The following is a 21,336-nucleotide window of genomic DNA, read 5'->3' as shown; positions in this document are numbered from 1 at the left end:
GGACTTTTGGGGGAAACCGAAGCCAATGAAAATGTAGGGAGAACATGCTAACTACATGAAGAAACACCAACTGACTTAGCCATGGCTCGAACCAACGACCTTCTTGCTGTGAGGCGACAGCACTATCTACTGCACCACTGCATCGCCCCCACCACAAATCGATTAAGTTAACTTAATTTTTTTTTTGTGGATTGAACATGAAAACAATTAAGTTGTCCCCAAAATACCTCAAGAATTTTGTTAATTCAACTCCTTTTAAATAAGTATTTTGAATGAACAGCAAAAATCTTTTTTTGAGAGTAAAAATAATGGTGTATAGAAATAATCGTGATGCTGTGGTTTTGATGGTTCATAATAATTTGTGTAACAAAAGATTTTATCAATAGTTTTCAATGCCTCATGAGAATTTATAGTTCACAATATAATTTTTATTCAAATATATTTTTGGCAAATTAAAATATTAAAAATGTAATTTTATTCTTTATATTCTGTACTCCTAAAGTTATCAGTTTGCATTTTAATTATTATTGTCATTTTTTATGTTTTTGATAAATCTTTTAAGCTCATCAATGATGCTTTTTCTGCTTAAAAATAAATCAAATCTCTTATATTCTCTATATATACTCTTTTTTTATAATTATATTTTAGAGGTTTTTCACCTTTAATTTGGTGGATAGTGGAGGTTACAGACAGGAAAGTATTGGGAGCAGAGAGAGGGGAAGGGTTGGCAAAGGACCTCACGCCGGGAATCGACTTCAGGTCACCGTGAGCACCATGGTGCTATATGTCAGCGCACTTAACCACTAGGCTGTTTGCGCCGACAAAATCTCTCATATACTGAAGCATTTTTACTATTTATTTACTATTTTAATCTTTTAAAAAAGTAACTTGTGGTTTGACAGCTAAGCTAAATTAATAGTGTCACATGATCTTTCACAAATAATCCCAATTTACTGATTAATAAACTTTATAATAAAATACACTTTGCATTCTTTTCAAGAATTATTATTTTTTTTATCCAAACTTTCCTTTTAATATTAATTATCATTCCTCCCTAAATGCAGGTTGGCCCCCAGAACAAGCTTGTTTGACAAAATCCCGATCAATGCAAGCAACTCCAGTCTGCATAATTACTGCCAATGTCAGCAAGAGAAACACCAATCATCCGACTCTTCCTCAAAGTGTTCATTATCCACCCTCAGCCGCTATTCCTCCATCATCCCTGCAATGGACGTCACATCCCAATACATCAGAACCACTCACAGCAGGCCTGTCCAACACCGTCCATCCCAGGGAAGCAGATACCAAATCCACAGACGCATCACAAATCCCCAAAGACCCCACAATCAAAGACGTGTCGTAAACCCAAACAGATCTCAAAAACGTCAGAAACGCCAGAGCCGCCAATTCCACTCTAGATCTTCTCCAAACCTCCAGGAGTCTGCATATAATTTCCCAGAAGACCATTCTTTGTGGGTTTCTCCTGATGCGCTGGTGTTTTCCTGGCCTACTGAATCAGGTGCAAACCTGCTCATGCTTCAAAAATTTTAGCATCACCTGGTTGGCTTCCAGTCGATTTTGGAATTACGTTCAAGATTTTACTCATAGTTTTTTTAAGAATTCACACTTAGATAATGTTTGATATTAATAGCAGGTTTGGCATGCTGTCAGAGGAGAGAACCCTGAGCTCTGAGATAATTAAGCCCAGGGCTCCCGCCTGGTCAATAAGCATGTGAGGGGGTACAAGATCAGGAAGTTTTCGAGAGCTCCCCCTGGTAAAGGAGGAGATGATGTGGATGGGGGGATTCTTCAAAAAATGAAGATGAGGGATTAATGCTAGTTGGGCTATTTATAGTAAGTTTGGAATGATCTGATTAGCTTATATGACCAGTCATTTCACATGCTCCACTCAAAATTAGTTTGTGAAGCTTCACAAAGATATAAATGAGCAAGCACCTTTCTTATCTTTCTGAACTTATTCATTTGGACATAAAGGGCTAATAATTGACCCAAAAATGAAAATGTATGCAATATTTACTCACCCTCAAGTGGTTTTAAACCTTTATGTTTCTTTATTCTGTTAAAAACAAAAGAAGGTATTTTAAAGAACTTCCATAGTAGGAAAAACAAATGCTATGGAAGTCAACAGTTACAGGTTTTTAGCTTTCTTCATACTAACTACGTCCATGTTTAACAGAGGAAAGAAACTCAAACATGTTTTTAACAAGTAAAGGGTGAGTAAATGATGGCATAATTGTTATTTTTGTGTGAACTATGCCTTTAAGACATTTTTTTAATTCTTAACCATAGAAAAGGCTTTTCTTATTTAGAGCTTTTGTCTGGGTTCTAGTCTAAATATCTAAAAATTATTAAACCAAGTAGCATTTTCTAGCCAAGTAAAAATATTCTCTTTTTTTCAGTGTTAATGTCAAAATTAAGTGAGATTTTCCCTAAAGGGAATCTACTGTGCCCTTTTTACAAGAATCAAAATACATCTCTGATGTCCCTAGAGTGTGTATGTGCTCAAAGTTTCATCTCAAAATACTCCAGAAATAATGTTTGAGAACTCTTTGAAACTGACCCTTTTATGCTTTGATTCTAATTGTGCCATTTTGGTTACTGTCACTTTAAATTCAAATAAGATTGTGCTCCCAGGCCTTTTTAAAAAAGAGGGCGAAGCTACAAATGCCTATATGTCAGCATAGTAGCATATAAAAAAAAGGTCCTGTGCAAATGAGGGAGAGATCATCACTAATGGGTGGGCCTTTCCCCCTCTAATGATATGTACATAGGGACAATGTCAATCAAAGTGTTTCTGAAGATTTTTTTATGAAGATGAATAATAATAAAAAAATCTAAATAAAACATTTTTACCATTAGAAGCTGGTTATATATTTACAGAATGTTGCCTCACTATGTGTTGGATTGAAAAGGGATTGTTGCATAATAGGTCCCCTTAATAAACAGCAAAATAATCTACCAATGGGGTAAGCAAAATAAATCTTATTTTAAAGCAGAAACAATATTATTTTGCTTACCCCATTGGCAGATTGTTTTGCTTTTTTAAGGAAAAACTTGATAATTTTGACTTATTTCTGAAAAAAGCTAATTTTTTTTACTTGTCTAGAAAATTATTTTAAGAATTATTTGATATTTGGTTTAGAGTCAAGACAAAAACTCTTAAGTAAGAAAAGCTATTCCTCTTTTGTTGTATTGTTGTTATTTTAGTTCTATGTTTAAAATGTGTTGTATTGGTTGAGTTAAATGTGCTTTATAAATAAACTTTACCTACTTATTACTTACAAGGTCTGACTGAACGTGAGGCTCGGAGGCTCTGCGAGAGCACTTTGAGGAACTCCACGGTTGGTTCTGGTTGCTGGAGTCTGCTAGGTAAGGTGATTGAGCCGGCGGTGGAGATGTGTGTGGTCGACCTGCAGCTTAAAGACGACCAGGCCTGGGTTGGAGCCACTGTAGCGTTGCTGGAGAATGAATGTGAGAGGAGGCTGCTAGAGGAGGTCAAGTGGAGGAAGGAGAACAGGGATGTTCTGGTTTCACTGAAGTGTCCCAGCCTGTGTAGTGGGAATGGACAGTGCACAGATTGGGGATGCTCGTGCTTCCCTGGGTTTGGATCCTTTGATTGCAGCCAAATATCCGGTGAGTGTATGTGTGTGTGTCTGTATATAAGTGTTTTTAACAGTATATTTTTAGTCACTTCATATGAGACAATTCTGTTTGACAATTTCATGCTTGAAAATGAAGACGAAGAAAAGAAATCAAAAAGACAAAATATTTCAGATTGTGGAAATGTACTGTGTCTTGTCAGCTCTTAATTAATGCATTTTTATATTTATTATTAATTAATTATTTATTGTTTTGTTTATATTTTTAAATCAGTTTATCTTTTATTTATTTTGATTATTAAATTTATTTAAATTATTTCATTTTAGTTGACAATAGATTTGTTTTGTGTGTTTTTATGTATCGTATTGTTATTTTAACACATTTCTTAACATAATAGGTTTAGTAACTAATTTCTAATAACTGATTTATTTTGTCTTTGCCATGATGTCAGTAAATAATATTGTACTAGATATCTTTCAAGACTATTTTTAAGCTTAAAGTGACATTACAAGGCTTAACTATGTTAATTAGGTTAACTAGGCAGGTTAGGGTAATTAGGCAAGTTACTATATAATGATGGTTTGTTCTGTAGACCATCGAAAAAATATGAATCTTGATTAATGAATAATATTATGAATAATATTAACCTTAAAATGGATTTAAAAAAATTTAAAATCTGCTTTTATTCTAGCCTAAATAAAACAAATAAGACTTTCTCCAAAAGAAAAAATAATTATCAGACATAGTGTAAAAATTTCCTTTATCTATTAAACATAATTTGGGACATATTTAAAAAAGAAGAAAAAGTTAATAATTCTAACTTTATACACACACACACACACTTCTCTTAATACATTTGTATAAGTTATGACATTTATGAAATTTTTTTTTGAAAAAATAATTTTGTACGTCGAATTCTATAGAGTAAAACTGATAGCAGTAAAAAATTATTTTTTGCATGATTAAAATGAGTAAATGGAAAATTCATTTTCATTACTATTTGTCAAGTTAATCTGTTTTTCCGATTTAGATGAGACTCCAGAGATTACCGAACTGGAGAATGGAGGACTTTGTGATGTCCAGTATGGAGTCTGTTCATCTGTTAAAGTTTTTGGTCAAGGATTTAAAAAGTCCTACAAGCTCAAGTGTGAAGTTGTGAAGGAAAAGGTGACAAACAGCACATTCCCACTTAGGCACTGAATCTGGGATGAAAATAAATGATTATAATGTTTTAATATACAACTGAGAACATCAGTTTTGTCAACATTTAAACTTTCCACTCTTCTTTATATATGTTTGTTTTTCATCTGTATCAAGACAAAAATGACACAATGTTGAACTAGCCAAGATGTGTTACAGCGTCTGCGTAGAGTGTTGTTGCTTAATTATCTTTATTTCATTTGTACAGTAGGTCACTTACTCATAGAAGCATCTGCTAAATGAGTAAATGTAAATGTATTTGTTCTGTATGCATAGATAGTAGATAGCGAATGGTCTTTGGATGATGCCCGACTGGTGCCAGCCTCTTTCCAGAGTTCATCAGCATTAGAGTGCCAGATCCCTGCAGATCCCTCCACCACCGCACACCAACCAGTCCTACGCTGGCAAATCAAGGTGATTTCTTTTGTTTACGACTGAGCTCTAAACTGTTATTTAAAACCAAGAAATCTAATATCTCTCTGACATATGTGACCTTAGACTTTAAAACCATGTTGAATAGGTAGATTTCATCATCACATGTACTACAATCAGTCAAAATGATTGATTTTTCTCTTACATGGTACCAAAATTCTTTTGAATATTAAGTAAAATATCATGTTCCATGTATACATTTTGTAAATTTTACCACCATAATTATATCAAAATGTAAAATTTGATTTAGGGTTGCACAATATATATATATTCAGCATCAATATTGCAATGTGATCATTCGCAATAGTTACATCACAGGATCTGCAATGTTGAGTCTGAATTATAATTTATCATTTGCTTGTGTTTTTTTACGGACACTAAGAGGTCCGTAAAAGCATTCAGGCATAAGAAATTTACCATTTGTATCTTTAATAGCAGTTTTATGGAATTATTTATTCAACGAAGACAATGCAGTCTTATATTCAATTTCAAAAACTGTCCCTTATGACTGGCTTTTAATCAAATCATTAACCACAATTCATTTTTCAAATCAAGTTTGTTTCAAAACATTCTACACCAGTGCACATGCAACTACTAAAACTATACTATACAAAATACTCAGTCCTAATACTGTAACAATTGGTCGGGTTAAGGGTCCAAACGCAGTTTATTTACAGCTTAGTCAGGCAGGCAAATGTTCAAACAGAAAACAAAACTGTATCATGAGGGTATTCCATAGAGTCGTTGTGGTCACAGGCAAGGAGATCAATGCAAGCGGCATACAGGATAAACAATAAACAAAACAAGGGTCAGGAAACACGGCAAGACTGGACTAGGAAACACTTTATAAAGTTACAGGTAAACAAGACTCAGCAATGTGTGTGTAATCACACACATGTAATCATGTCCATGTAATCAGTCTATGATGAGCTTCCAGTTGTGTGTGTGCAATCAGGGAGAGAACTGGAACTAGTGTGTGATGTGCATGATAGGATTTGTAGTTCATATCAGTGGCAGATTTGTAGTTCTGCAGTGATCTGCAACTGTTACATCACTGGTGATCGTGACAAATATACTTTATAAATGAACAAATAATTCAACTCATTGTCCCTTAAAACGGACTGAAAATAGCATTAATTTGTTTGTTTATCTGCCTTCTAGGTGTCTAATGATGGACACAGCTTCAGCAATGCAAAGATTTTGACTCTTTTTGATGGGACATGTCAGATTTGCACAGTCAGCTCCACGGTTATCTGCACACTAAAGGTCTGTGCTAATAATTATCAGTTTGTTTTGTTTTATACTAACCCTTTATACTTTTAACAGGCTACTATAGTAAAAGTATTTAATGGGTGTGACAGACAAAGGAGACAGCCAAAACATGCAGTGCTGGTGTTCCTCCAGGAACATGGTTAAGAAACACTGCAGTATATACAGTAGTAGTGTTGTCACAATATTGGAATTTGATATCAATCGTTACTGAAATTTTAAAAACATCCATTTCCAGCTAACATTTGAGCGCTGTTGAGCATGTTCTTAAACAGCACTGATTTGCCATTGTGTTCACTTGCTTAACAGAAATGACTGTGATTGGCCGTGAAGGTCATCAGTTCACTGAACTCACAGCTGTTTACTGAGTGTAACCACAGATATAGGGACACTGGAGCATTTTAAAGCCGGGATTCATTAGCAATTGCGCGTACGTCACCTTAAAGACAAACCAGCTGATCATCGCGACTAGTTCATATTGATATAATATAATGTTAATAATAGTTATATAATCAAGTACTTTATTGGGGAAGTACACTGTTATTGCAAAATAACAGTAAAGTGTAACTATATGTCCAGGAAGCAAAAGGTATGTTGATAAATATTCATTCATTAATTTTCTTTTCGGCTTAGTCCCTTTATTAATCTGGGGTCGCCACAGTGGAATGAACCACCAACTCATGCAGCATATGTTTCACCCAGCGGATGCCCTTCCAGCTGCAACCCATTTCTGGAAAACATCCATTCACACTTATGCACTACGGACAATTTAGCCTACCCAATTCACCTCTACCGCATGTCTTTGGACTGTTGGGGACACCCAGAGGAAACCCACGCGAACACAGAGAGAACATGCAAACTTCACACAGAAACGCCAACTGACCCAGCCGAGGCTCGAACCAGCAACCTTCTTGCTGTGAGGCGACAGCACTACTGCGCCACTGCGTAGCCTTGTTGATAAATATAAATCTACATTTAAATATATCTCCTGTACATACCATTCGGAAGTTTGGAGAAGATTTTTAAATGAAACAGACACATTAATACATTTAATTGATTGATCAAAATAACAGTAAAGACATTTATAACAATCAGGAAATATGTTATTTTGAACTGTCTATTCATCAAATAATCTAAATTATATATTATGTATAATTATGTATAACAAAATACTGATTTCCTCAAAAAAGAGAGCACATTTTTTCAGCATTAATAAAATTTATTACTAAGACTCAACTAGCAATAGACAGTATACTACTACAATACTAATAATAACAATATTGACAAAAATCACAAACAAATCATCATATTAGATTTCTGAAGATTAATGAGTAATTAATGGTGGTGAAAAAATTTAAGCTTGATGAAATATTAAATACTAAAATTAAAATATACTAAAGAAAAAATAACTATATTTAACAAATATTTGATCATATTTTAAAAATATCAAATAAATATTTTACAATATTAAATTTTTATTGTATTTTTGATCAAATAAATACATCCTTGGTGAGCATGAGGAAATAAAGCAGTTTACCATGATCTGTTTGTCATTTGTTTAAACTGTGTTTCTTTACACTTCATCAGCAGATAAACACACATTGAGACTCTTGAAATTCTTGCATGCGCTGTTCATCATTTATCATTATGTGTGCTTAGCCTTTTTTAAATACAGGAAACAATTTAGCATTCAGCCTTGTAATTATGTACAGCATAATAATTCCAGGTCAAAACCAGTCGATCAAAGCGTGCATTGTTTAGTCTCACACTGTACAGTTAAATCTAGCAGGAAATAGTTTTAAAGTGACCATTTAAGCTGCCACAAAATTGCTGATAATATTCTGTTACACATTATTTGACTTTTTTCCAAATCTCTCCTCAGAACAGAACGTGTAGTATTGACGGAGTGTGTTTTGGAGAGGGAGATCACAGCCCAAACAGCCCGTGTTTGACGTGCAGACCGGATCTTTCCAAATACAGCTGGTCCATCGCTGAGAGTATGTTCAGTTCTGTCTTATTTTTAAATCAGTTTAGTTTTTAGAGCTGTAATGTATTTTACAGGTTTGTTTTCCTTCCATTTTGGTTCTGACTTTTTATGTTTGGCAATATTTTTCCATTAAAGGGGATAGTTCATCCAAAATTTGCTGCTCAATTTTTCGGTGGACAAAAGAGCTTAACGCGTTGCAATTAAAGAAAACAAGCACATGCAATTATAAAAAAACACCAGCAAATTAAGAGAAAATCTACATGTTTGACAGCATATGTCACAATGCAAACACATTAATTTCTCACAAGACAAACAGATTAAGAAAACACGTTGCAAATTCCTACAACACATACAAATAACACAAAAAAACAATGAAAATGTTTTTAAGGGACCCAAAAACGGACAAACCCGGCTGGGATTTGCTTATTTTGCTGTGACTATTGCTCATTGAAGTTGTGAAAGGAGTTGAGGAGAGTTTTTTTCTTGTCTTTTGCATATTATTAATCTAAATAACAATGGCTGTGTCTGAAATCGCCTACTACTCAGTAGCTACTGGATTTAAATGTACTACCTGACCATTATATAGTAGGTTCTATACAGTATAAATGTGAGAAGTATGAATGGAACTCGGACTACTACATTCGCCATTTTGTCAATATCATGTGACCTACCCATGTCTGTTGCATCCAAGTGTGCCGCAAGCCTGCGTTTGAGTGAAGGTCTCGGCTGTTAGATCACCCCCTGGAGGCTGGCTGCAGTACAAGTCATATAGCCCGCCTCCTCCGTGTTAATGAAGGAGACTTGAGCCCAAATAAAAAAAATTATTACACTTGCAATAATGTCCTGAAAGATGGTTCTGGTCGATTAAGGCACTGGTTATTGTGCTGAAATAGGTGCAGATCTTCATTTTTGTAAACAGTTTGTTTTTAGCAGTAATTTAATGCTGGGCGTGTCATCGTGATTGACAGCTGTGATTGACAGTTTCTCAAAGCAGCGCGTCTGAGCTTCGGCAGGAGACTGAAGTGTTATTATTCAATTTCTGTGTTATTTTACCATGACAAAATGAGTTCAGCAGTAAACTACAGTTTCTGACATACATGATCCTGGTGGAACACTGTTTATTCGCTAAGGTCAGGGCTTTTTTCGGGCTTTATTAGTTTGCTGATACACGCCTAACCACCCAGATAGCAAAATACACTCGGGCCAGTTCCGGCTAGATTCTCCCCTGCCGGAGACTTACCCCTCAGAGCTCAGACTGACTACCTCTGCTGGACCTACTCCGAATGCCTGGACTCACTGCCCGATTCCAGCCCGAGTCAATCGAGCCAGATGCGGCGGCCGAGCGAGCCGGCGCTGCCGCATGCGAGCCGGAATCAGCCGGCGATGCCGCGAGTAGGTTATGCGCTGCGGCCCGGAGCTGGCTCGATTGAATATATAAAACCCTCATATTTGTAAACGTTATTACATCCATTTGTGTTGATATGTCAGCAAACGCATGCTGAGAAGTTCGGGGGGCGTGGTTGATTTTACATAAAGCGTTTGGTTGGAAGCTCGACTCCGCTCATTTTCGCGGCTCCTCCTCTGGCTCCATCAGACAGTCCTTCTGCGCATGTCAAGGCTCCAATTTCAGCAGTCTTTTGCGACAGTTTGTGCCCGTCAAGCAGGCGTTTTGCCCTCAAGGAGTTCAATGGGAAAAGGGGCTGTCGCGTCGTCCATATTTTTTACAGTCATTGGTTGCATCGCTTCATTTCATAAATTCTCTTGTGGTGGCATTTCAGAATCTCACCAGATGTAGTAGGTCATTCAGGTACTTCTTGCATACTGTTTTTTCAATTCTATGAATTTGGACATACTATTCGGCTCACATACTGTTTTTAGCATACTATACAGTATACAAGTATGTGATTTCGGACGCAGCCCATAACATAAATAGCCAGGTCCTTCATGTTTTTGGGTCCCCTTGAAACATTTTCATTGTGTTCCGAGAAACTGCAGCCCGTTTTCTTAATTTGTTTATGTGGAACTGATTTGCAACACGCTTGTTTTCAAACCGATGAAGATCTTTTCTGAATTTGCAGGTTTTTTTGTAATTGCACAGCGTTAAGCTCTCTCGACCACTGTATTTATGGGCCTCCAAACCATGCTCAATATTATGCGAGAGTATGTTGACAGACAAGATTGTCATGAATGTGCTCACAACAGTTTGAAGTGTAGCTAATTTAATAGTTAATCATGTATATAATGATCGGTTTCTTGCACAAAGTGATCATTTCATAAGACCTCAATGGATCCCAAAGTAGTGATTAGCAATCAGTAAAAGAGTTTTCATCCTAACGTCAAGCAAATCTTTCGAAGTTCAAATCGGTATTACTGTAGGTGGATTTCCATCAAGTCGTTAAGTGCTAGTATCTGATAATAGGCAATAGATTTTTTTGCTAACTACATTAACTAAATATCAATAATCATGCAAAGCATTTATTAATCTACAGTTCAACATTAACTAATGCATGATTCAAATCAAAAGTTGTGCTTGTTAACGTTAGTTAATGCACAGTGAGTTAACATGAACTAATATTTTAAAATTTAAATAACTAATGTAAACAAGGATTAATAGATACTGTAATGAATGTATTACTAATTGTTTGTTAATGTTAGTAAATATATAAACTAATGGATCATTATTTTAAAGTGTTAACCTTTTTTATAGGAATTTCTTGGCTTGTTACCAACATTCGGTGAACAAGTCAACAGCACCTTTAAAAATATGTTTTCTGAGAAAAATGGTGACATGTTCAATACTTATTTTCATCACTCTATAAAAAATACAGAGTAGCCTGTAGTTGTGACTACAGGACCAGGTTTGCAGCTTTCATGAATTTACAGCAGGCAAACTAAAGAAACCAAATGTAGAGCCAAAACAGTGATAAAAAAACAGACTTTGATTGATTCATTTGACTTTATTAATTCCAGAGGGAAATTCATTTGTCCAAGCAGAATACATCACATGAAATACAGCTTTAAATACACCATGAAATAACAAATTATTTTTCTTGTATATCATAACACATAATTTTATTCCATGCTATAAATAGGAAAATCTCAAATATTTTTAAGTAAACATATATTTCATACACAGTGCTCAGCATAATTGGGTACACCCCATTTTAAAATAGAATATTTTTATCCATTATCCAGTGAATATAGGCAATGTGTTTTGGTGCATTTAAACAAAACAGGTTTATTAAAAAGATATATTTATTAAAATAATATTTTAGTCACCAAACATATTTAGAAATTGAAATTTAGAAATTCTTTTTTGCAAGGGAAATCATCTCTCCTTTTCTTTTTTTCTTTCCTGTATTCCCACCACCACCCCTTGCTTTTTTTTTTTTGGAAGGACATCTTTTCTTTTTTTTCCTTCCTATATTCCCACCACCACCCCTTCCTATTTTTTTTTTTTTTTTTTTTGGAAGGACATCTTTTTTTTTGGAAGGACATCTTTTCTTTTTTCCTTCCTATATTCCCACCACCACCCCTTCCTCTTTTTTTTCTTTTTTTTTTTGGAAGGACATCTTTTTTTTTTTTTTTTGGAAGAACATCTTTTCTTTTTTCCTTCCTATATTCCCACCACCACCCCTTCCTATTTATTATTATTATTATTTTTTTTTTGGAAGAACATCTTTTTTTTTGGAAGGACATCTTTTCTTTTTTCCTTCCTATATTCCCACCACCACCCCTTCCTCTTTTTTTTTCTTTTTTTTTTTTTTTGGAAGGACATCTTTTCTTTTTTTTCCTATCTATGTTCCCACCATACCCATTCCTCTTGGAAAGACTTTTTCCCTTTTTTGCGAGGGAAATCATCTCTCCTTTTCTTTTTTTCCTTCCTATATTCCCACCACCACCCCTTCCTCTTTTTTTTCTTTTTTTTTTGGAAGGACATCTTTTTTTTTTTTTTTTGGAAGAACATCTTTTTTTTTTGGAAGGACATCTTTTCTTTTTTCCTTCCTATATTCCCACCACCACCCCTTCCTCTTTTTTTTTCTTTTTTTTTTTTTGGAAGGAAATCTTTTCTTTTTTTTCCTATCTATGTTCCCACCATACCCATTCCTCTTGGAAAGACTTTTTCCCTTTTTTGCGAGGGAAATCATCTCTCCTTTTCTTTTTTCCTTCCTATATTCCCACCACCACCCCTTCCTATTTATTATTATTTTATTTTTTTTTGGAAGGACATCTTTTTTTTTGGAAGGACATCTTTTCTTTTTTCCTTCCTATATTCGCACCACCACCCCTTCCTCTTTTTTTTCTTTTTTTTTTGGAAGGACATCTTTTTTTTTTTTTTTTTTTTTTTGGAAGAACATCTTTTCTTTTTTCCTTCCTATATTCCCACCACCACCCCTTCCTATTTATTATTATTATTTTTTTTTTGGAAGGACATCTTTTTTTTTGGAAGGACATCTTTTCTTTTTTTTTCCTATCTATGTTCCCACCACACCCATTCCTCTTGGAAAGACTTTTTCCCTTTTTTGCGAGGGAAATCATCTCTCCTTTTCTTTTTTTCCTTCCTATAGTCCCACCACCACCCCTTCCTCTTTTTTTTCTTTTTTTTTTGGAAGGACATCTTTTTTTTGGAAGAACATCTTTTCTTTTTTCTTTCCTATATTCCCACCACCACCCCTTCCTATTTTTTTTTTTTTTTTTGGAAGGACATCTTTTTTTTTTTTTTGGAAGGACATCTTTTTTTTGGAAGAACATCTTTTTTTCCTTCCAATATTCCCACTGCCACCCCTTCCTATTTTTTATTTTTTATTTTTTGGAAGGACATCTTTTCTTTTTCCTATTTATTTTCCCACCACACCCATTCCTCTTGGAAAGACTTTTTCCTTTTTTTGCGAGGGAAATCATCTTTCTTTTTCTTTTTTTCCTTCCTATATTGCCACCACCACCCCTTCCTCTTTTTTTTTTTTTTTTTTGGAAGGACATCTTTTCTTTTTTTTCCTATCTATGTTCCCACCACACCCATTGCTCTTGGAAAGACTTTTACCCTTTTTTGCGAGGGAAATCATCTCTCCTTTTCTTTTTTTCCTTCCTATATTCCCACCACCACCCCTTCCTCTTGTTTTTTTTTTTTTTGGAAGGACATCTTTTCTTTTTTTTTCCTTCCAATATTCCCACCACCACCCCTTCCTTTTTTTTCTTCTTTTTTTTTTGGAAGAACATCTTTTCTTTTTTCCTTCCTATACTCCCACCACCACCCCTTCCTTTTTTTTTTTTTTTTGGAAGGACATCTTTTTTTTTGGAAGGACATCTTTTCTTTTTTCCTTCCTATATTCCCACCACCACCCCTTCCTCTTTTTTTTCTTTTTTTTTTTTTGGAAGGAAATCTTTTCTTTTTTTTCCTATCTATGTTCCCACCATACCCATTCCTCTTGGAAAGACTTTTTCCCTTTTTTGCGAGGGAAATCATCTCTCCTTTTCTTTTTTCCTTCCTATATTCCCACCACCACCCCTTCCTATTTATTATTATTTTATTTTTTTTTGGAAGGACATCTTTTTTTTGGAAGGACATCTTTTCTTTTTTCCTTCCTATATTCGCACCACCACCCCTTCCTCTTTTTTTTCTTTTTTTTTTGGAAGGACATCTTTTTTTTTTTTTTTTTTTTTTGGAAGAGAATCTTTTCTTTTTTCCTTCCTATATTCCCACCACCACCCCTTCCTATTTATTATTATTATTTTTTTTTTGGAAGGACATCTTTTCTTTTTTTTTCCTATCTATGTTCCCACCACACCCATTCCTCTTGGAAAGACTTTTTCCCTTTTTTGCGAGGGAAATCATCTCTCCTTTTCTTTTTTTCCTTCCTATAGTCCCACCACCACCCCTTCCTCTTTTTTTTCTTTTTTTTTTGGAAGGACATCTTTTTTTTGGAAGAACATCTTTTCTTTTTTCTTTCCTATATTCCCACCACCACCCCTTCCTATTTTTTTTTTTTTTTTTGGAAGGACATCTTTTTTTTTTTTTTGGAAGGACATCTTTTTTTTGGAAGAACATCTTTTTTTCCTTCCAATATTCCCACTGCCACCCCTTCCTATTTTTTATTTTTTTTTTTTTGGAAGGACATCTTTTCTTTTTCCTATTTATTTTCCCACCACACCCATTCCTCTTGGAAAGACTTTTTCCTTTTTTTGCGAGGGAAATCATCTTTCTTTTTCTTTTTTTCCTTCCTATATTGCCACCACCACCCCTTCCTCTTTTTTTTTTTTTTTTTTGGAAGGACATCTTTTCTTTTTTTTCCTATCTATGTTCCCACCACACCCATTGCTCTTGGAAAGACTTTTACCCTTTTTTGCGAGGGAAATCATCTCTCCTTTTCTTTTTTTCCTTCCTATATTCCCACCACCACCCCTTCCTCTTGTTTTTTTTTTTTTTGGAAGGACATCTTTTCTTTTTTTTTCCTTCCAATATTCCCACCACCACCCCTTCCTTTTTTTTCTTCTTTTTTTTTTGGAAGAACATCTTTTCTTTTTTCCTTCCTATACTCCCACCACCACCCCTTCCTTTTTTTTTTTTTTTTTGGAAGGACATCTTTTCTTTTTTTTCCTATCTATGTTCCCACCATACCCATTCCTCTTGGAAAGACTTTTTCCCTTTTTTGCGAGGGAAATCATCTCTCCCTTTCTTTTTTTCCTTCTTATATTCCCACCACCACCCCTTCCTCTTTTTTTTTTTTTTTTTTTTTTGGAAGGATATCTTTTTTTTTTTTTTGGGAAGGACATCTTTTCTTTTTTTTCCTATCTATGTTCCCACCACACCCATTTCTCTTGGAAAGACTTTTTTCCCTTTTTTGCGAGGGAAATCATCTCTCCTTTTCTTTTTTTCCTTCCTATATTCCCACCACCACCCCTTCCTCTTTTTTTTTTTTTTTTTGGAAGGACATCTTTTCTTTTTTTTTCCTTTCAATATTCCCACCACCACCCCTTCCTTTTTTTTCTTCTTCTTTTTTTTGGAAGGACATCTTTTCTTTTTTTTTCCTTCCAATATTCCCACCACCACCCCTTCCTTTTTTTTCTTCTTCTTTTTTTTTGGAAGGACATCTTTTCTTTTCTTTTACCTTCCAATATTCCCACCACCACCCCTTCCTCTTTTTTTTTCTTTTTTTTTTTTTTTGGAAGGACATCTTTTCTTTTTTTTTCCTATCTATGTTCCCACCACACCCATTCCTCTTGGAAAGACTTTTTCCCTTTTTTGCGAGGGAAATCATCTCTCCTTTTCTTTTTTTCCTTCCTATATTCCCACCACCACTCCTTCCTCTTTTTTTCTTTTTTTTTTGGAAGGACATCTTTTCTTTTTTTTTCCTATCTATGTTCCCACCACACCCATTCCTCTTGGAAAGACTTTTTCCCTTTTTTGCGAGGGAAATCATCCCTCCTTTTCTTTTTTTTCCTTCCTTTATTCCCACCACCACCCCTTTCTCTTTTTTTTTTTTTTTGGAAGGACATCTTTTTTTTTTTTCCTATCTATGTTCCCACCACACCCATTCCTCTTGGAAAGACTTTTTCCCTTTTTTGCGAGGGAAATCATCTCTCCTTTACTTTTTTTCCTTCCTATATTCCCACCACCACCCCTTCCTCTTTTTTATTTCTTTTTTTTTTTTTTGGAAGAACATCTTTTCTTTTTTTTTCCTTCTAATATTTCCACCACCACCCCTTCCTTTTTTTTCTTCTTTTTTTTGGAAGGACATCTTTTTTTGGAAGAACATCTTTTCTTTTTTCCTTCCTATACTCCCACCACCAGCCCTTCCTTTTTTTTTTTTTTTGGAAGGACATCTTTTTTTTTTTTCCTATCTATGTTCCCACCACACCCATTCCTCTTGGAAAGACTTTTTCCCTTTTTTGTGAGGGAAATCATCTTTCCTTTTGTTTTTTTTTCTTTCTTATATTCCCACCACCTTCTCCTTCCTCTTTTTTTTTTTTTTAGGAAGGACATCTTTTTTTTTTTTTTTTTTTTTTTGGAAGGACATCTTTTCTTTTTTTTCCTTTCTATGTTCCCACCACACCCATTCCTCTTGGAAAGACTTTTTCCCTTTTTTGCGAGGGAAATCATCTCTCCTTTTCTTTTTTTCCTTCCTATTTTCCCACCACCACCCCTTCCTCTTTTTTTCTTTTTTTTTGCAAGGACATCTTTTTTTTTGGAAGAACATCTTTTCTTTTTTCCTTCCTATATTCCCACCACCACCCCTTCCTCTTTTTTTCTTTTTTTTTTTTTTTGGAAGGATATCTTTTTTTTTTGGAAGGACATCTTTTCTTTTTTTTCCTATCTATGTTCCCACCACACCCATTGCTCTTGGAAAGACTTTTTCCCTTTTTTGCGAGGGAAATCATCTCTCCTTTTCTTTTTTTCCTTCCTATATTCCCACCACCACCCCTTCCTCTTTTTTTTTTTTTTTGAAAGGACATCTTTTCTTTTTTTTTCCTTCCAATATTCCCACCACCACCCCTTCCTTTTTTTTCTTCTTTTTTTTTGGAAGAACATCTTTTCTTTTTTCCTTCCTATACTCCCACCACCACCCCTTCCTTTTTTTTTTTTTTTTGGAAGGACATCTTTTCTTTTTTTTCCTATCTATGTTCCCACCATACCCATTCCTCTTGGAAAGACTTTTTCCCTTTTTTGCGAGGGAAATCATCTCTCCCTTTCTTTTTTTCCTTCTTATATTCCCACCACCACCCCTTCCTCTTTTTTTTTTTTTTTTTTTTTTGGAAGGACATCTTTTTTCTTTTTTTGGGAAGGACATCTTTTCTTTTTTTTCCTATCTATGTTCCCACCACACCCATTCCTCTTGGAAAGACTTTTTCCCTTTTTTGCGAGGGAAATCATCTCTCCTTTTCTTTTTTTCCTTCCTATATTTCCACCACCACCCCTTCCTCTTTTTTTCTTTTTTTTTGGAAGGACATCTTTTCTTTTTTTCCTTCCAATATTCCCACCACCACCCCTTCCTCTTTTTTTTTCTTTTTTTTGGAAGGATATCTTTTCTTTTTTTCCTATCTATGTTGCCACCACACCTATTCCTCTTGGAAAGACTTTTTCCCTTTTTTGCGAGGGAAATCATCTCTCCTTTTCTTTTTTTCCTTCCTATATTCCCACCACCACCCCTTCCTCTTTTTTTTTTTTTTTTTGGAAGGACATCTTTTTTTTTTTTTTGGAAGGACATCTTTTTTTTTTTGGAAGGACATCTTTTCTTTTTTTTTGGAAGGACATCTTTTTTTTTGGAAGGACATCTTTTCTTTTTTTTCCTATCTATGTTCCTACCACACCCATTGCTCTTGAAAAGACTTTTTCCCTTTTTTGCGAGGGAAATCATCTCTCCTTTTCTTTTTTTCCTTCCTATATTCCCACCACCACCCCTTCCTCTTTTTCTTCTTTTTTTTTTTTTTTGGAAGGACATCTTTTTTTTTTTTTTCCTTCCAATATTCCCACCACCACCCCTTCCTTTTTTTTCTTCTTTTTTTTGGAAGGACATCTTTTCTTTTTTTTCCTATCTATGTTCCCACCACACCCATTCCTCTTGGAAAGACTTTTTCCCTTTTTTGCGAGGGAAATCATCTCTCCTTTTCTTTTTTTCCTTCCTATATTGCCACCACCACCCCTTCCTCTTTTTTTTTTTTTTGGAAGGACATCTTTTCTTTTTTTTTCCTTCTAATATTTCCACCACCACCCCTTCCTTTTTTTTCTTCTTTTTTTTGGAAGGACATCTTTTTTTGGAAGAACATCTTTTCTTTTTTCCTTCCTATACTCCCACCACCAGCCCTTCCTTTTTTTTTTTTTTTGGAAGGACATCTTTTCTTTTTTTCCTATCTATGTTCCCACCACACCCATTCCTCTTGGAAAGACTTTTTCCCTTTTTTGTGAGGGAAATCATCTTTCCTTTTGTTTTTTTTTCTTTCTTATATTCCCACCACCTTCTCCTTCCTCTTTTTTTTTTTTTTAGGAAGGACATCTTTTTTTTTTTTTTTTTTTTTTTGGAAGGACATCTTTTCTTTTTTTTCCTTTCTATGTTCCCACCACACCCATTCCTCTTGGAAAGACTTTTTCCCTTTTTTGCGAGGGAAATCATCTCTCCTTTTCTTTTTTTCCTTCCTATTTTCCCACCACCACCCCTTCCTCTTTTTTTCTTTTTTTTTGCAAGGACATCTTTTTTTTTGGAAGAACATCTTTTCTTTTTTCCTTCCTATATTCCCACCACCACCCCTTCCTCTTTTTTTCTTTTTTTTTTTTTTTGGAAGGATATCTTTTTTTTTTGGAAGGACATCTTTTCTTTTTTTTCCTATCTATGTTCCCACCACACCCATTGCTCTTGGAAAGACTTTTTCCCTTTTTTGCGAGGGAAATCATCTCTCCTTTTCTTTTTTTCCTTCCTATATTCCCACCACCACCCCTTCCTCTTTTTTTTTTTTTTTTGAAAGGACATCTTTTCTTTTTTTTTCCTTCCTATACTCCCACCACCACCCCTTCCTTTTTTTTTTTTTTTTGGAAGGACATCTTTTCTTTTTTTTCCTATCTATGTTCCCACCATACCCATTCCTCTTGGAAAGACTTTTTCCCTTTTTTGCGAGGGAAATCATCTCTCCCTTTCTTTTTTTCCTTCTTATATTCCCACCACCACCCCTTCCTCTTTTTTTTTTTTTTTTTTTTTTGGAAGAACATCTTTTTTCTTTTTTTGGGAAGGACATCTTTTCTTTTTTTTCCTATCTATGTTCCCACCACACCCATTCCTCTTGGAAAGACTTTTTCCCTTTTTTGCGAGGGAAATCATCTCTCCTTTTCTTTTTTTCCTTCCTATATTTCCACCACCACCCCTTCCTCTTTTTTTCTTTTTTTTTGGAAGGACATCTTTTCTTTTTTTCCTTCCAATATTCCCACCACCACCCCTTCCTCTTTTTTTTTCTTTTTTTTGGAAGGATATCTTTTCTTTTTTTCCTATCTATGTTGCCACCACACCTATTCCTCTTGGAAAGACTTTTTCCCTTTTTTGCGAGGGAAATCATCTCTCCTTTTCTTTTTTTCCTTCCTATATTCCCACCACCACCCCTTCCTCTTTTTTTTTTTTTTTTTGGAAGGACATCTTTTTTTTTTTTTTGGAAGGACATCTTTTTTTTTTTGGAAGGACATCTTTTCTTTTTTTTTGGAAGGACATCTTTTTTTTTGGAAGGACATCTTTTCTTTTTTTTCCTATCTATGTTCCTACCACACCCATTGCTCTTGAAAAGACTTTTTCCCTTTTTTGCGAGGGAAATCATCTCTCCTTTTCTTTTTTTCCTTCCTATATTCCCACCACCACCCCTTCCTCTTTTTCTTCTTTTTTTTTTTTTTTGGAAGGACATCTTTTTTTTTTTTTCCTTCCAATATTCCCACCACCACCCCTTCCTTTTTTTTCTTCTTTTTTTTGGAAGGATATCTTTTTTTTTGGAAGGACATCTTTTCTTTTTTTTCCTATCTATGTTCCCACCACACCCATTCCTCTTGGAAAGACTTTTTCCCTTTTTTGCGAGGGAAATCATCTCTCCTTTTCTTTTTTTCCTTCCTATATTGCCACCACCACCCCTTCCTCTTTTTTTTTTTTTTTGGAAGGACATCTTTTTTTTTTTTTGGAAGGACATCTTTTTTTTTGGAAGGACATCTTTTCTTTTTTTTCCTTCTTATATTCCCACCACCACCCCTTCCTCTTTTTTTTTTTTTTTTTTGGAAGGACATCTTTTCTTTTTTTTTCCTATCTATGTTCCCACCACACCCATTCTTCTTGGAAAGACTTTTTCCCTTTTTTGCGAGGGAAATCATCTCTCCTTTTCTTTTTTTCCTTCCAATATTCCCACCACCACTCCTTCCTCTTTTTTTCTTTTTTTTTTGTAAGGACATCTTTTTTTTGGGAGAACATCTTTTCTTTTTTCCTTCCTATATTCCCACCACCACCCCTTCCTCTTTTTTTCTTTTTTTTTGGAAGGACATCTTTTTTTTTGGAAGGACATCTTTTCTTTTTTTTTCCTATCTATGTTCCCACCACACCCATTCCTCTTGGAAAGACTTTTTCCCTTTTTTGCGAGGGATATCATCTCTCCTTTTCTTGTTTTCCTTCCTATATTCCCACCACCACCCCTTCCTCTTTTTTTCTTTTTTTTGGAAGGACATCTTTTTTTTTTTTTTTTTTTGGAAGGACATATTTTTTTTTTGGAAGAACATCTTTTCTTTTTTCCTTCCTATATTCCCACCATCACCCCTTCCTCTTTTTTTTTTTTTTTTGGAAGGACATCTTTTTTTTTTTTTTTTTTTTTGGAAGGACATCTTTTCTTTTTTTTTTCCTATCTATGTTCCCACCACACCCATTCTTCTTGGAAAGACTTTTTCCCTTTTTTGCGAGGGAAATCATCTCTCCTTTTCTTTTTTTCCTTCCTATATTCCCACCACCACCCCTTCCTCTTTTTTTCTTTTTTTTTTTTTTGGAAGGATATCTTTTTTTTTGGAAGGACATCTTTTCTTTTTTTTCCTATCTATGTTCCCACCACACCCATTGCTCTTGGAAAGACTTTTTCCCTTTTTTGCGAGGGAAATCATCTCTCCTTTTCTTTTTTTCCTTCCTATATTCCCACCACCACCCCTTCCTCTTTTTTTTTTTTTTTTGAAAGGACATCTTTTCTTTTTTTTTCCTTCCAATATTCCCACCACCACCCCTTCCTCTTTTTTTCTTTTTTTTGGAAGGACATCTTTTTTTTTTTTTTTTTTTGGAAGGACATATTTTTTTTTTGGAAGAACATCTTTTCTTTTTTCCTTCCTATATTCCCAC

The 21,336-nt window shown here is 34.8% G+C and overlaps 1 protein-coding gene across 5 annotated transcripts in view; it reads left to right on the top strand.

The window, feature by feature from the left end:
* The window catches only part of vwde (von Willebrand factor D and EGF domains), a 70,319-nt gene that overhangs the window by 21,617 nt on the left and 27,366 nt on the right, over positions 1-21,336 (top strand). For all 5 annotated transcript variants that reach the window (XR_012390933.1, XM_073923832.1, XM_073923831.1 and 2 more), the window contains exons 12-17: positions 1,065-1,519; positions 3,307-3,654; positions 4,652-4,788; positions 5,098-5,235; positions 6,415-6,519; positions 8,405-8,519. Coding sequence is in view for 4 of the 5 variants with exons in the window: in XM_073923832.1 (XP_073779933.1) it covers positions 1,065-1,519; positions 3,307-3,654; positions 4,652-4,788; positions 5,098-5,235; positions 6,415-6,519; positions 8,405-8,519 (1,298 nt within the window). In the remaining variant the exon portion in view is untranslated. The remainder of the gene's footprint in view (positions 1-1,064; positions 1,520-3,306; positions 3,655-4,651; positions 4,789-5,097; positions 5,236-6,414; positions 6,520-8,404; positions 8,520-21,336) is intronic.

The sequence above is a fragment of the Danio rerio genome, chromosome 15 (genome assembly GCF_049306965.1).
Source record: "Danio rerio strain Tuebingen ecotype United States chromosome 15, GRCz12tu, whole genome shotgun sequence".
Taxonomy (NCBI): domain Eukaryota; kingdom Metazoa; phylum Chordata; class Actinopteri; order Cypriniformes; family Danionidae; genus Danio; species Danio rerio.
The sequence above is the reverse complement of the archived record's forward strand: the minus strand, read 5'-3'. Positions and strand labels throughout refer to the sequence as shown.